At 41.4% G+C, this 17,545-nt stretch overlaps 1 protein-coding gene across 1 annotated transcript in view; it reads right to left on the minus strand.

The window, feature by feature from the left end:
• Window positions 1-641: 641 nt before the first annotated feature.
• Window positions 642-17,545, minus strand: part of EPB41L4A (erythrocyte membrane protein band 4.1 like 4A) — a 131,784-nt gene continuing 114,880 nt past the window's right edge. Inside the window, exons 18-23 of the mRNA XM_074165933.1 lie at window positions 10,955-11,074; window positions 5,215-5,262; window positions 4,508-4,576; window positions 3,507-3,617; window positions 2,571-2,652; window positions 642-1,044 (exon numbers count right to left, since the gene is read on the minus strand). Coding sequence (XP_074022034.1) covers window positions 916-1,044; window positions 2,571-2,652; window positions 3,507-3,617; window positions 4,508-4,576; window positions 5,215-5,262; window positions 10,955-11,074 — 559 coding nt within the window. The 3' untranslated portion in view covers window positions 642-915. The remainder of the gene's footprint in view (window positions 1,045-2,570; window positions 2,653-3,506; window positions 3,618-4,507; window positions 4,577-5,214; window positions 5,263-10,954; window positions 11,075-17,545) is intronic.

The following is a 17,545-nucleotide window of genomic DNA, read 5'->3' on the forward strand; positions in this document are numbered from 1 at the left end:
AATCTAGTTTTTTTCTTTAAAAAAAAGGCTATTTGCTAGCTGTCATAAATCCTACTCTACAAGTTTCATTTAACCAGTACTTAAGTGCCTTGCTAAGCAGTCTTAAATACGGTGGGTCAGTACATATTCTCCAGTTTTTTTCCAGTGTAGTTTACTATAAGGTGATAGACGTATTTCTATGGTATGGAATGTTAAATTAAATAGTCCCTCTGCATAAAAGGGCATTCAGAATTGAGCACTTAAAACTGCCACGGGAAAGTAAGTCTGTATCACCTCTGGAACTCTCTGCTACAGGGTGTTACTGAGTCTATTATTTTTGAGCTAAAACAGGTTGAATCAACATTTATATTAACAACATGAGCATCTGTTGCTGTGCTAGGCTAAAATAAACCTTGTAAGAGCTATCAGTCCTTATGTCTCGAACATAAGTTGATCCCCATATAAAATTGTGAAGACAATTCTCCCCATATCACACTGTATTGCACAATTGGCCAAAAACATGACTATTTCGCTTCTCCTGAAGCATCTGGTCCTGATCATGTCAGTTAACAGTCATTTTTTGGAAAAAGGCTATTCAGTTACAGAGCAGACCATAAAGTCTGTTTTGTTGCAGCAAATTTTTTTGTTCTTTTTTTTTTTTTGGAAATGTAACTGCTGATCATTCAGTTTTACTAAGACTTTTCTTTTTGGTTGTCTAATCAAGCAGCTTCTCCTCAATCAGTCACACCACTAGAATGGTACCTGTGGTAAAAGCATTGCTTGGCCTTCCCAGCAAGCAGGCTGCGCTTCCGAGTGTCCTGAAGAAATTGCTACCACGTCGACTTCCTTCCCTTGCACACACACACACACACACACAACACATAAATTCCCCATTTCCAAAGAATAAAATCCATTCACCGTCTTCAGTCATGGCTATCAAGTCTCCACCTTGAAGCGTGACACCTGTACAGTTTTTATGATCTTAGTGGTGGGTTTTCCATCGATGCTGCCAGTGGACAGCTGAGATGTTTCTTCTATTAGGCTGTCTTTAGATCCATTCTGTCTCTGAAAGGAAAAAATTCAAACATGTTGTTGAAAAGAATTTAAATACTGTATTTTGATAACTGCTGCTATGACAGCCTTAGGCTAAGGATATAGCAATTTATATATATATATATGCATACACCAGGAATACTAAAATCTCAACGATTATTTGATTAAACAGAACTTTTTCCCCATCTTGCCTCCTCTCTCCCCTGCCAGCTGCTTCCTCTCTGTGCTATTTGGATTCATATTCCCTATTCAGGAAACACCATGACTAATTATTTGATATTTAGCAAAACACTACAAGCAAGTGCTCACAAGGAATTAACGCCCACTGTTTTGAGGGCATCTGGGCAGAGGGGAAAAGAGAGGTGTTTGTGGACACGGAACACTGTAGCACTAATCCCTTCCAGTGTGTGAATTTAAGCCGCTGCGTATTGGGTAAGAACGGAAATAAGACAATGTTAATTTTGAACAGGACACAAATTACCTATTTCTACAAAGCACATAAATGTGTTTAGCCACGAGTGTACCAGCTTCCCCTTCACTGTAAGCAAGTCCTTACATCAAGGACAGCTCATCATTTTGAACTTCCATCGTATGCAGGAATACAAATATCCTTGAACTTAATTCCTATCAAAGAACAGGTAGGAAGTGAGCAAGGCCTAAACTGAAAAATATCTGTTTATTGTTTTAAAATTGTTCAAGCTTAAGTTATTTTAACTGCTTATAAGATAAAATACAACATGTTTTGCTGGTTGTATTCTGTGCAATTTTCCACACCACATACAGTATCAGCATGTGGTTTTGGCATATCCACATGTCAGATTAACAGACATGATGACTGGTATGGGAAGTTAGGTCTGTGGAATTCTCCCTTCGAAGTTTCGGTTTTCCTTTTGTGTGCTTGCACAATAGATCTGCAAGTACTTTTTGAATATAATTTGCTTCTCATACTTTGAGCTTAATAAAACTATCAAAGCTGAGAGATATGGTACCATAAGGTAAGCTGAAAGCCAGTGACTACATTTAAAAAGACAAGTTCTAGCCTTTTCAGTTGTCAGTAGTGTAAAGAAACACTCGGCATTTCCGGGAAAAAAGGAAAAAACAACAACAAAAAAAGCAATGCTTCAAGCCCAAGCAACAAAACTCTAAGACGACCTCTAAGAAGAGATGAATAAAGCATGGTGGGTTGTGATTACAACCACATCCCAAGCACATGTGCATATTTTAAGAAACTGTTCATTCTGCTCCTGTGGAGAACAGGGTATCATCTTAAGGAAACATCAAACTCAAACTGAGAAAGAGTTCTCCAGTAGCAGAAGCACGTGTCCACAGGGGAAATATGCTACAGAACTACATATATTTGGAAACATAAACAAAGTGTAAATATAAGCAAAATGTAAATTTCAAGTCACACTGATGCCACAAAAAAGTCTCAGCCAGCTTTCATTTTCACAGAAAAACAGACCTAATTTAACTAAAGCAACAGACGACTCCTTCTCCATCCAAAAAAGGAAAATTGCAAAGGATGCACAACTACTAACCTGTTGAGTCAATTGGATGCTGGGACCTTTCGCATCTGAAGATCGTGTAACAGGCAGTGGAGGCACTAGATCCGTTTTCGCACTGTAATTATGATATTGTAAAATGCGTATTGCTATAATGAAGTAAAATGTAACTATGCAAAGGAAAAATAACAAAAATGACCCAGACAGCTACGTAGATCCGAAAAGCAAAATCCAGAAGGCTTATCACCTGACTAGACATCTGAAAGCTATCATGCTGATCCTCAGGAGTCAGTGGGCACCTTCAGGCCATCCCATCACTTTGCAAGGGACCTGTCTCCTCCAGGTCTACAGAGGCAGCCCAACTTTATGCGAGATGAGTCTCACCTGAAATCATGGGTGTGCCACACCTCCTTCAGGGTGCCACCCAGCTAAAACTAGCCTCCCAAGTGGGTGCTATCATCAGGGCACTGCTTTTGATATTTAAGGCCTGAGAATGGGGATGTCACTTTACCATTCATAAGTACACCCTTAACAAACCTTTCTTCGAGGAAAGACTGATCCACCCGTTGCTGAAGAGGATTGTACTGGAGTTCCCATGAAACAAATTACAGAGTTAATAGAGATAATGCCTTAACTCTGTTAAGGATTAAGGTATCTGGAAAGCAACTCATGAGTTCTCATCCCTTAGGCAACTTCACGACCTGCCACTGAAAAGCAACAGAGGTTTATTTTGGCTTTTTCAGGTTTTCCCCTTCTGGGTGGATCAAGCAAGCCTCTGCGGCCCAGAATAGACTAGAAATGGTTTTGTACTTGTTTGAGTCATTCACATCTGAAGACCTACTATTTAGAGGATTGCCTGAATCCTATGCCAGCAACTATCCACATTTATGGCACTTCTAATCTAACCATGATCTTTGAACAACTTTTAGGCCACACTGAACCAGTCCATTGCTAATAACTGCATTCACATACTTCACTTCAGACAGGACAGATCTTTCACCATCGGAACACTGGGACCGCCGATACTGACGGTAGCTTCGAGGGGAATGTGAATGCCTAATACGGATTGGGTCACCTTGAGTCCTGAGAGAGACACAGAATTTACAACGGTAGGTTAGTAAACCAGATCTCTGGCACAAAAGCATATATTCAGTTTCAGACTGAGAGATCCTCCCATTTCTTACTAGAGTAAAACAGACGGCTTCTTGCACTGGCTGAATTTAAAAGGCTGACGCTTTTCTTACGAGTCCATATTGGGAATTCAATGCTTTAAAAGTGCAAAGGTCACAAACTGTCCTGCTCTTATTTGAGAATGAAACTATTTAATAAAGAATGCATTAATATATACAACTTTAACATCAGCTTTTCTGTTTAGTGGTGTTGTGGAAGCACATTATAATGCAAACCGGGATCCAGTTTCTGCCACATGCAGCTGCTTGCACTGACACATGGCATCCCAAATGGGCAATTATCACAGCAAAATAGATGTTGGTTCTTAAGGAAATAGCTATGCCCTGGCAGCTGCCCATGACAAGCGAGGAAAGGGGCTGAACAGGTCAAACAATGCCTTAGATGATTGGAATAAAAATTCAAAAGGAAGCAGAAGTTTAGGAAATAAATGGATTTGCTTGTTTGCATTCAGTTCTCTCTGATTCTGTAGGGTATAACATAAAACAGATTGATGGATGGCATAGGGAGACATACAGAACATAGAGACATCCAGCAGCTTCCTGAGTGTGTGAGAGAAATAGGGAGAGATGAAGATTATTTTTTTCATATTTTGGAAAGAGGAAATATTATGTTTAAAAACTATTAACTGTCCTTATTCAACCCATTCCGGATGAGCATTAGGAGTAGACAAAAGCTTAGAGATTACATGTAAACCCACTTCTATTTCAGTGTGACAGAGTTCACAGTAAAATAAGAAAAGTGAGCTTTTATATTCACAAAGAAAAATCCTGATGTAAACTTACTCTATTTTAGTGTATGGAATTTCTTTCAATTGCTCCTCAGACAGGCCAGATGGATCCACAAGCTCCTTCCTAGAAAGGATTAGGCAAAGTAAAAAATGCAACAGTAGCTACCAACTGCAAAACGATTCTTATTTTTATTATGTTAGGTTGAAAAGATTTACTGAAACAAGCTGTTGTCAGCCCTGAGGCTATCTTGACATCAAAATAGGAAACCTATTAAGAAATGTGTCTAACCACCTTGATTACTTCAACTGCGTGTCACATCCTGTTCCACCTTCCTCTCACCTCCCTTCAGATCTGATCTTGTTGCTTCACAATACATATGAACGTTGTGTATACTGATCATTGAATATGCTTTGGAATAGCTAACTGTTTTCCCAACTGATAGTTCTATAGAATATACGGCCTCATCCTAAAAGTGTCAGTATTACAAACAAGGACACTTTGGAAGCCACAGAGGAATAAATCTCTAAAATGCTGTATTCATCTTTAGTAATTCATCTACATACAATGGTAATCTGTATTCAGTGCATTCAGTGATCTGCAGTATCTTCTACACATAAAAGGTTATTAACACCCACATAATTTACTGTGGCACATAACTAAATCAGGCACATAATGCCTTATAGACACAGTGCCGGGGATGTGAATAACTACATTAGAGGGAAACCAAGCAGTCACTCAGACCCTACAAGGACCATACTTACTGAATATGTTTCCACAGTTCTTCTTTAGCTTGTACATCTGGGCTTCTCCTATAAATACCAACAAAGACAACAAAGGCAGAACTGTGAAAAACATTGTCTGATGTGTTGCTGTTCAAATAACTTTTAACAGCACAGACCCTGCATAGAAATCACGGTAACTGTAATCCACCAGTGACTTCAATTTTAAGGTTTGTTATCTCAGAAAATGCATTAAACCTCACTACTTTTATTTCAACTGAGAAGTCATTTCTTGAATGACAGGCTCTCAATCACAATTTCTGTTCTGCTAGCTTCCAGCAAAAGTATGCATAAAATATAAACACAACTTCCCAAGCCAAACCAGTGCCCAGCTACTGCCAGCCCTTAGACGGCTGAGGACAACATGTTTTGGAATAACACTTTTCTAAAAGTCCTTCAGAAATGTCCTGTAGCCCACAGAGCCCTTTGGGGGCAGGAGGAGGGATGGGACATGCCAAGCTGACGCACCAGTAATGCTTGGCCATTCCCAGTGAGCACCGCTAAAGAGGACCCAGTGCTCAGCTGCGATCACAGTACAGCCTCTCACTTCCCAGTCATTTCGAAGACGGGTTTCTGCTCACTTCATTTACCTTTGCGATGTCGAGGACAAAAAAAACAATGACGAACAAACCAAACCAGCAACCATACATACTCACTGACACAAATATCTTAGCAAGTATTTCATTCACAGAGAAAGTACTTAGCCAAAATTGTAATTTCCCTGTTGCAGACATAGAGATATAGTAAAGTAAGCCTGAATGGCATGCCTCACATTTTCCACTGAATTACAGAAGATACCGTCTCCAAACTGGATCCCTTTTGTTTTTATTTTTCTTATCCTATTTTATTGCAAGGTTAGTGCAAAACCACTGCTGTTACTGAAGTTGCATGTAGAATTCACCTAAACCCATGCAGAGTAATAGACTAAATAAGCATTTTACACAGTGGCAGGGACTACTTTTGCGTGGAGAGACCAGGTAACTCTTTTCATTGGGATTATACAAACTCAATGTCAATAGCTAGACTATTCCACACTATCTGAAATGTGAGGGATGTAACTTTTAGACAGATTCAGCATGCAGAAATGCTCCCACTGAAGTCACAGTTTCTAAAGATTAAGTCTTACATCGTCAGATCATACAGCTTGCTTTTTCTTCCTTAAACAAAAGGGCCTATCATATTCAAGGATTCCTTTAGAGTGACATAATCCAAATCTAAATGAAGATCAAGGAGGACAGCAGAGTCCTGCATTTTAGCCTCTGTTAAATCATCTCTCCCTTGCCCAGTGACTGAGCTGTTATCCGAAATAATTCCAAACTGGTCTCTAGCAATAGCAGTTTCACTGTTTTCTTATTTCACTGCTACTGTGTTTGGCTCACTTCTAGACTTGAGCCCAGCAATAATGCTCTATATTGCAGTAAACGTTAGTGTATAGGCAGATTATTTAGGGATGGTAATGTTTTGGGGGATTTTTTTATATTCTACCAGTGCAGAAGTACTGGGAGATATTTGTTTACTGCTTTATAAGTACCAGAGATAGTCAGAAGGGTGAGAAACAACCTTAGTTTGTGATTCCCTAGTGGGACTAATATGAACTAATCCATAACCTTCTCAGGCTCCAAGGTGGCTATGGCTTTCCAGGCAGTGTGACACAGCCACCTCAGACCATTCTTGTCCTTGACAGAGCACTCTGCTGTCCATTTCGAGTGCTCAGGTCCTGATGACGGCACCAGCTATGGGCACAAGTAGCTTGCAGTCCGATTTTAATCAGTGTTCAGAACTGTTTGTGCCTTTATGTGTTTGTGTTTATTATAACGCATGTAATTTTCTCTGATTTTCACTTCTCCTATCTTGCACTTAATTCTCCTTCTCTTCTCCTTTTATCTGTCCATGCTGGTTTTACCTCCCTGATGCAGTAGCTTGGTACGCAGTGGCATTTAACAGCCTTTTTCACCCCTCAGTTTTGAATTGATTTCTCCTTCCGTGCAACCCCCCTGCTCACAAACAAGCAGCTGCAAACCCTACATTCACCCTGGGGCTGGGAAGATAGGCATCCTCTTCTGAGGCTGAATAATCAGGCAGTGGGGAATGTGAAAGCTCCCTGAAAAATGCCAGCTTCTCCAGGGAGGCTTTGTAATGCTTACAAGCCCTAGTTTGCCTGAGGAAGCAAAGCCTCAAGGTCGCTCCCAAGCCCAGCATCCCCACAAAGCAGGGTATTGTGCACACCACTGACCCATCTGATCAGCTCATGGCTTTTACTTATTCCTGGAAATACAATGGTTCAGGATGTGGTCTTAAGTCTCAGTCTCACGTTATCATCAAACGTCATGTGAAGCCTCACCTACAGTAAGAAATATTCATTTGTGGGGCAGTGTGGAAAGAGAGTGGTAAAATAAGAAGCCATCTTCGTTTCTCCATTTTCTAGGAACTGTGCCTCCTGCTTTCCACAGCAAACACCAGGCATTTAGTTCTGTGATCTCTGATGTTCTCCTTCATTCCACCCCTGTAACTACACTAATAAAGGAGCCACTCTTGTAAAATACCTGTTTAGCAATATGGCATCCCATGAAAAAAAAGAAAAAAAAAAGAAAAGGGCTAAACACAATAATTCCCCAGAGCAAACCGCTTTTACGAATTCCCATCTTGACATTATTTATTTTCCATCTGTTTAAGAAGTGTTACCATACTGGGATAATCTCACAGCATTCATTCTAGTTAAATCCCCACAAAAGAATATCCAGAAATATGATACAGATAAAGTATCTTCATAAAGGCATTTTCCTTCCAAAGGCCTGTTCTTGCTTCTTTTGAAGGCAAAACGAAGAAAAGCTTACAAAAAGAAAGGTCTTGTTAAAGCGAAATGTAGGTATTGCCTGTACTGCACAGGAAATTCATGTTTGTCTCTTTCTTAACAGCCCACAACAAAGCAATCCTTCTATTAAATCTTAAAGCCAGATCACAATCCCTCTTTCATTTTTTTTTCATCTTCTTACTGTGAACTTGTTAAGAACTCACAGTTTTGACATATAGTGCATACTCAGATTGTCCTATGGCAGTATCTGAATCAATAGCTTCTGGACAATTTGTACGCTAATCAGATTCTCTAATGCACAAGAAACCTAAGGGGAATTCCCAGTAAGTGATGAGTCTCCAGGAGGTTTTTTGTTTATTTTTATTTTGTTTTCACAAGCTTGAACAACTCTACACATTAATAAGGTCTACATTACTTTTTGTGTCTGCATCTGCACCCTTATTAATATTTCAGTTTCAGTCACAAATGGTAAATTTAAATAGCCATGGAATTTTAATGGCCATTCTTCTTAATTAAAAAAAGCCCTTTGGCTACACAGATGTTTTACATGAACTCTTGAAAATAAACCCTGTAGAACTAGAATTGGGAGCTCTTTCTATTTGCCAAATCCTTTAGGAGAAAGAAAGGTCAAATTCTTGTCAAACATTTTTATTCCTAAGACCACGGAGCCACCACCTCGCCACCACCAATGATTAATATTACTCATTATCAAACAAATGAAATGCACTGTACCAGGCATAGTAACAAGTATTTCAGCTATTACTTTACGCTTCCAAAGAAAGCCCTAGTTAAGCTGACTGCAATAAGGAACTTAATGCGCAAGACTTATCTGTACTACCAAAATGAAGGGTTTGTATCAACTGTTAAATGTGCAAATTGAAATGACCATATGACCAGATTTAAAAACAAAATCAACCATACCCTACACCCTAGCGAATCACACGTTTCCCTCCCCTCTGACCTGCATCCAGTCATGTAAGCAAACAGCTGAGCCAAACTGAATTAAACAAATGCTCTCATAACCTACTGCAGTTTAACAGTTAAAATGCCTTTTACTAAACTTTTTTTTAAAGCACCTTGAAAGGAATTCCCATTTTACTTTTTTTAGTTCCTACTTGCATATATTAAGGATGTCTGCCATACTTGGAAGGTTTGGGCTTATTTCATTGTTTTGGGGTTTGCTTTTTTAAACTGAAGAGTGAGACAAAAAGCAGGAATATATTTATCACTAACACAATAGGGAAAAGAAATGAGAAGCCATCCAAAGCCTTCAGGATTTCCTCATTTCTTTGCTTCACCTAGGACCTTTCCTTGTTCAGGAGGATGCTACACATTTACATTTTTTATTAATAGTAGTATAAATAAAATATAACTCAGAATGTCACTGTGCTGGAAAATAAAAGCCATTTCATAAGTCAAGTTAGCCACAAGAGGGAGCCCGTGCTGTCCAAGCAATGACATTTTCTTGGCCTATGGGGAAAAAGAACAGTTGGCTATAAATTTAATCTAACCATTATTAACTCGGTACATTTCCTAGTTTACAGCACTTTCTGTATACAGTAAAAAAAATGTAAATCCAATTTAATCAGCTATAGTTTGTGGATGCCATACAAGTGAGCTTTAATATTCCTGATTTTCAGTAATATATCATTGTATAATTACACCTAATAACATTTGACTTTTGTGCAGCTGAAAGTGAACAAGTCTGTACAAAGCCAGTTAAAGTAGAAATTCCAACATTTGGAATTTTAATGGCAAATTCTATTTCTCATAAAAGAATGAAAACTGTACACTATGAAACTGGAGACAGAAAAGAGTTCTAGCAACACAGGCAACTGAAAACAGAACTCAAGTGGATTTTAATACCGGAAACTTCAGTGTGGATTACAGTTTCAGTCAGCATAAATGAAATAATCATATAAGGCACTATACAGCTTCTCTTAGTAAGTCTTATAATGAAAGGTAAAATTAAGAAAAGACATTAAAGGAAATACCTATGTAAATTACAGAGGTCACACCTTACACCATCAGCATCAGGGCTGGCAACTTATCCACATTAGCCAGGCAGGGAGGGTGGGAATACAGTTTCAAAGGCTGCCTTCTCTTGCCTTCTCTCCCAGTGCCTCAGAGCTGCACTCCTCAATCCCCTGGCCCTGCCTTGCCCTGCCCTGCCTGCCAAGAATGATCATGCTGGCACTGCTCTGGGTGGTTGCCTGAACGGCAGATTAGGCTGGACACAAACACAATACAAAACAGTGTGTCTATACCTCCAAACATGCCATTGGAAGAAAAATATAAATTAGTTTGAGAAAATTCATTTTAGGAGCTGACAACTTCACCATGTCATAACAGCTGTCAGTCAGCAAGCACAGCACTACCTGGCAGCACGGCTCCATCCTGACACCGGGATGCAATAAATCACTGACTACTGCTTGTCAATGCTAATTTGACATGGAGGCATCAGTAGCAGGTCTCGTCTGGAACAATACCGTAGATATTATGTGATTAAACAAGCGTGCATGCATTTCACAAAAATGCCTGCACCTATCACACAAAATCTGAATGTTTTTACAGACTTGCTGCCCAGAAGAGGGGAATCGCTGTCCTCATTACAGAACTAATGTTCACGGGGCCACAAAACCACCCAGGACTCCATCCAAGGTGTTGGAGAGAGTTCCTGACTAGCTCTGGTACAAAGCCTTTCCTGTGTTATTTGTGACCTGAAATTCAAATCACTATACGAAGGGAGTTTGGCCACAAAGATAAATATGCTAGTGTGAGAATGTGCCATGTGAAAGTCTCTGCTCCTCAGCAGCTGAGGGCCACCACCACACTGAAGATTCTCCCCCTGCTTTTTAACATGCTACAGCAGCCTTAATTTTCACGTCAAAGAGGGCAAGGGTTACGTACGATCGAGATCTGTGCCTGGATCGACGGTAGTTTGGATCTGCCTGGTTTTTCTCCTTTTGTCGTCGTAGCACAGCTTCCCACTGAGGAGCCGAGTCAACCATGTCATTCTCTTGCCGTAATCTGCAAAAGAAGTAGCGGGAGCTTAGTATAAGGTCTCTGATGCAGGATGCTCTGAGAAGCAATGGGGTATTTTTTCCCCACAGAAATCCAGCTCCTGCAATGCAATACTTTAACTTTTCATCTTGCTAAACTTTATTTAAAGTTCCCAAACTACATTAAAATGTAAGAACCTGTATCAAAGAAAACTCACTGGTTTGTTATTTAGAAACAGCATAATGCAACAATTAAATGACCCAGGCCTTTAAGAACAGGCCCACAACTTGAATTCATCTTCCCAGCCCAAGATAAACATCTAGAATTTTTTTTCCTGTGTACATATTGCAGCCCACCTCATCTACAGCAAGTGTAAGCCCCGCATCATGATACAAGGCTCTACTACTACAACTTCTCCAAATACTTTGTTGCAGCATGCAAACCTTCCTAGGATCCAGGAAAAATCCCCTAGGGATGGCCTTGGCGACTTCCCGCTCAGAGGAAGAGGTCTCTTCACCCTGACCTGCAACAAAGCCCAGGATGCATGCAGATCTCCCCTGCCTCTGCTTGCGTGCTTCTAAATGACACTATATGCTTCTTTTTCTTCTTTACTTTTTTTTTTATTATTATTTGGTTAAAATCCATGAATCCATTATTGGAATGTAGTACAGGTTAACCAAATGCCAAAATCCTATAAATTCAGCACATTTGCCATCAAGCAAAAGTAACTATACAATGACACAACCAGCCAGGCCAACCAGGGTGCCAGCGTCTGGCCATTCAAATTTCTACAGATCTGTAGACACCCTGTTTTGACGTTGCAGATATGAGCGGTGTGGTGAAACGCTAAAGTGAAACAAATGGACATGCTTTGGTCACAGCATTGAATTTAAAATTCAGCAGGGATTTTGAAACAACCCTGGAAAATACCATTCCGAGAGCAGGTTCCCTGATAGGACAGCATACTGTAGAATCCAGAGGAGCTTAACAAAAAACGGGAAGACTGACAGGTAGAACAAACAAACAAACCAACAGAGATAAAGGGATTACACTGGAGACATGACTGCCTAGGAAATGCAAAGCATGCTGCTGTTGTTGCTCTTTTATTGCATATGTACCTTTCTCCTTGAGTTTTGAATTGTTACCAGGCTAAACTGGCTACACAGGCTGCTGCTTCTCCTTTAATCAGATCTCTCACATGCATAATGGATTTTGAGCTGGATCCTCAGCTACTGTAAATAGCCACAACTCTACCAAATGGCACCGAGCATCTGGAGAAGACGGCAACATCAGGTTTTGATTTCTAAGCATGTCTTTTTAAACCTGTAATCTGGTGACAGGCATTAACATAAACTTCTATATAAGGATTTAGTAGAACTCATACAGCAACAAGTAATGAATTGTGATTTTCATCCCGAATAATCCAATTTGTGGAGACAGCAATCATACCACATGGTATAAACACCATCAACTGCCTTGCACATACGGCAGTCACTTGCACAGGAAGACAACACGTGGATGCCAGACCAGCGCTGCTGCCGTGGGTGGTGGGTCTGCCTGCTTGCTGGTACTTCACCTCTCCCAAAAAAACCCTCTTAACAGGTCAAGTAGACAGCTCTTCTCTGAAGGAGGTATTCAGATGCTTGCCATAAAATAACCAAGACCTACTCATTCTTCTCAGGAAACCCCCACAATGCAGCAGAGCACGAGGTTCGTACTCTGGCACAGAGCACGTGAGACCCTGCACCTTGTCCTTGAAACCACACTTTCTCAATGACCACAAATGACCTCTCATTAAGCGAGTAAACACATCATTTCTGCTCCACTCCATTCAACTAATGGAAACCCGTGAGCCTAACAAGGAATAAAACTGCAGTGACAACAGAAAAGTGTTCTTCTATCAAATAAAAGTCTCCCTGTTTTACAGGTAAAGGACAAAATAAAGGAAGAAAAGATTTCAAGACTTTGGAGAATACAATAGCTGCCAATAGTATTTCAAAAATTCAAACATTGTCCAGCATCACTTAAAGATCTTTTTTCAAACAGAATATAACAATAAAAACGAATGAAAAAAATCCAAACTAAGCACTATCATTCCTCAGTAGCATTACTATCAGATGGTCACAGCAAAGAAACCCTACTTTGTCGATGCTGGGATAAGTGCATTAGCAGACAGGCCTCTGGTTAGACCTCACTGATGCCATCATGCGGAGGTTTTAAGTCTTCCTTTGGTTCCTTCTTAAAATGTGCTTCACTGACTCTTTCAACAAATATCATACCTATAGGAGTCCCCATTTTCCTATGGTGTGGTCACAGTCTTGGATGATGTTTATACTTTGACACCATAGGACTTTACTGCACTTTGGACACTTGGGTTCAGTCATTTCCAAGAGTGACTTCAGCACAGAGATGCCATAGCAGGGGCTACCTGTAGACATTTGGCCTGCAGCTACACAAGATTGGTGATGAATAACAACGCTACAGCACAGCACTGCTCTTTGATAGGAACACAGAGAAAGAATCACAGAATGGTATGGGGTTGGAAGGGACCTCCAGAGATCATCTAGTCCAACCTCCCTGACAGAGCAGGTCCACCTAGAGCAGGTTGCACAGGAACTTGTCCAGGCGGGTTTTGAATGTCTTCAGAGAAGGAGACTCCACCACCTCCCTGGGCAGCCTGTTCCAGTGCTCTGCCATCCTCAAAGTAAAGAAGGTCCTCCTCATGTTTAGGTGGAACTTCTTATATTCAAGTTTGTGCCCATCTCCTCTTGTCCTGTCCCTGGGCACCACTGAAAAAAACTGGCTCCCTCCTCTTGACACCCACCCTTTAAGTATTTATAAGCATTGATCAGATCCCCCCTCAGCCTTCTCTTCTCTAGACTAAAAAGACCCAAGTCCCTCAGCCTTTCCTCGTAAGGGAGATGCTCCAGGCCCCGAATCATCTTTGTAGCCCTCTGCTGTACCCTCTCCTGCAGTTGCATGTCCTTCTTGAACTGGGGAGCCCAGAACTGGACACAGTACTCCAGATGGGACCTCACCAGGGCAGAGTAGAGGGGGAGGATAACCTCTCTCGACCTCCTGCTCACACTCTTCCTGATGCGCCCCAGGATGCCATTAGGCCTTCTTGGCCACAAGGGCACATTGTTGGCTCATGGTCATCCTATTGTCCACCAGGACTCCTAGGTCATTATGAATTACATGTCAAGTTTGGAAATCTGCATTTATTCCAAACATTTATGAAGCAAGAAAGCATTTATTTTGCAGCTGCAAAGTTACTATGCTCACATTTAACAATGTAAAGGATGAGCAATGTAACACAATCTCAACACAAAATACATTACTTAGATGCAATGATAAATTGTAACAACTTTGGGGCAAAAACTTTAGCTTTCCGACAATAGAGATAACAACAGCAACAACAAAAAAACCAAAAAATAGTGGAAAGAAATTTAACTCAAAACTTAAGTTTCTATTTAAACACACTTTAGACAAAAAAGTGTTGCCCTTGTACTCCAAGTCCATTACAACTTTCCTTTTATTCTTTTCACTTTTTGCTTCCACAAGGGAACAAGTAGATTTTTGTCTTATAGAAAAAAAAAAAAAATCATCGTTAGCAGTATGTGAAATAAATCCAGTTCAGATTAATAGTTATCATAGTGACAAATTGGGCATTGTTTGCAGGAAGACTTGATGGTAAAATGGAAAGTCCTAAGACTATCATCACTCATCTGTTGACTTAGAGATGTTTTTTCCTCATTTCAGGTGGTACGATAGCAAGCTATATTTACATAATGATAAATTCTCTTAAAGCAAACAACTCTACGGACTTGATTCCTGAAATCTCATTCAAAATATCTGAGGAGATAGTTATCATTTAGGTACAATGTACAACAATGAGGGGCTTGCTGGGGATGGAAAGGCCGAAGGCAGCCTTGGCTGCAGTGACACGAGATGGTGGAATTCAGGACCCTGAGAGGAGAGAGGAGGGCAAAAACCAAGATCATAACCCAGGACTTCAGGAGAGAAGACTTTGACCTGTTCAAAGATCTTCTTGAAGAAGTCCAGTAGGATACGGCCCTGGAGGGAAAAGGGGCCCAAGAAAGCTGATTAATATTCAAGGATCATCTCCTCCGAGCTCAAGAGAAATCGACCTCAGCGAATACAAAGTCAGGCAAAAACACCAGGAGACCTGCATGGTTGAACAAGAAGCACCTGGAAAATCTCAAGCACAAAAAAGAAGCATGCAGAAGGTGGAAGCAGGAACGTGTAACATGGGAGAAATAGAAGCATAACCCGAGCATGCAGGGATGAGGTTAAGAAAGCCAAAACCCAAATGGAATTGAATGTCGCCGGGGATGTCAAAGGCAACAAGAAGGGCTTCTGTAAGTAGACAGGTGACAAAAGGAAGGATAGGGTCCATAGCTGAATGAAGCAGGGGACCTGGTGACATAAGTCATGGAAAAGGCTGAGGTACTGAATTCCTACTTCACCTCAGTCTTCACTAGCTAGAACTGGCCTTCAGGAACCCCAGGTCTCAGAAGCCAGCGGAAAAGGCTAGAGCAAGGAAGACGTACCCTTGGTGGAAAAGGATCAGATCAGTGAAGCCTTGAGCAAACTGGACATACTTAAGTCTATAGGCCCTGATGTGATACACCCATAAGCGCTGAGTGAGCGGGCTGATGTCATTGCGAGGCCTCTTTCAATGATCATGGCGATTGCCAGAACTGCCCAATGACTGGAGGAAAGCCAATGTCAATTGTCTTCAAGAAGGGCAAGAAGGAGCACCTGGGGAATTACAGGCTGGTCAGCCCCACCTTGATCTCCAGAAAGGTGATAGAGCTGCTAATTCTGGAAACCATTTCCAGGCACATGAAGGACAAGAAAGTAATGAGGAGTAGTCAGCACGGCTACACCAAGGGCAAGTCATGCCTTATTAAACTGACAAACTTCTGCAATCAACTGCTGGCCTGGTAGATGAGGGGAGATCAGTGGATATTGTCTACCTGGACTTCAGGGAGGCTTTCAGTGCTGTTCCTCACAAGATCATTATAGAGAAGCTGTTGAAGTATTGGCTGGATGACCAGCCAGTGAGGTGCTTTAAAAACTGGCTGAACAGCCAGACCCAGAGGTTGGTGATCAGTGGAACAAAATCTTGTTGGAGCCTAGTAACTACCAGAGTAGCTCAGGGGTCAATGTTGGGTCCAGTCCTGTTTAACATCTTCACTAATAATCTGGATAATGGGGCAGAGTGCACCCTCAGCAAGTTTGCTGTTGACACGAAACTGGGAAGAGGGGCTGATACACCAGAGGGTCGTGCTGCCATCCAGAGGAACCTGGACAGATGGGAGAAATGGGCTGACAGGAACCTCGTGCAATTCAACAAGGGAAAGTGCAAAGTCCTGCACCTGAGGAGGAACAACCCCAGGTACGACGACATGCTGGGGGACACCCAGCTAAAAAGCAGCTTTGCAGAAAACGACCTGGGCCTCCCAATCGACACCAACTTGAACATGAGCCAGCAACATGCCCTTGCTGCAAAGAAGGCCAATGGTGTCCTGGGCTGCACTATGCAAAATATTGCCAGCAGGTCAGGGGAGGTGATCCTTCCCCTCTACTCAGCACTGCTGAGGCCACACCTGGAGAACTGGGTCCAGTACTCGGCTCCCCAGTACAAGAGAAGCATGGACATACTGGAGAGAGCCCAGCAAAGGGCCGTCAAGATGATGTACCATCTCTCCTAGAAGGAAAGGCTGAGGAAGATGGGACTGTTCAGCCTGGAGAGGAGAAGGCTGAAATCTCATCAATGGTGGGTCCAAACTGGACAGAGCCAGGCTCTTTCCATTGGTGCCCAGTGACAGGACCAGAAGCAATGGGCACACACTGAAACACAAGAGGTTCCCTCTGAACACCAGGACACACATTTTTTTCTTGTGAGGGTGTCTGAACACTGGCACAGGTTGCCCAACGAGGTTGTTAGGAGTCTCCATCCTTGGATATACTCAAAAGCCATCTGGGAATGGTCCTGGGTAACTGGCTCTAGGTGGCCCTGCTTGAGCAGGGCAGTTGGACCAGACGACCTCCAGAGGTCCCTGCCAGCCTCAACCATTCAGTCATTCTGTGATTATAATCTGATGGATCTTCTAAGTACAGTTAAGTAGAAGACTATGCTCCAGTATGCACTGTCAACTAGTTTAATATATTTTTCTTCACACAATAAATTTTGACCACAGCATTAAAATAAGCAAATACATTTCTTCTATGACTGAAATATGGTCATCATAGGTTCTTCCTCAATTTCTGAGCATCTGTATAAAACATTCACATGACGGCATGAAACCTCAAAGACTGATTACAACCAAGTAAAGAGTTTCTCCCTTACCTTTTTCCAGTGTTTTACCTTCAGAAGTTCTCACCTGCATTTCTGTTTTTCTCTGAAAATTTGTTTTCATCTGATAAATGTTCAGAGTGATCTCTTCTCACGTGAACAAGTTATTCTAC

Source organism: Numenius arquata, chromosome Z (assembly GCF_964106895.1).
Source record: "Numenius arquata chromosome Z, bNumArq3.hap1.1, whole genome shotgun sequence".
Lineage (NCBI taxonomy): Eukaryota > Metazoa > Chordata > Aves > Charadriiformes > Scolopacidae > Numenius > Numenius arquata.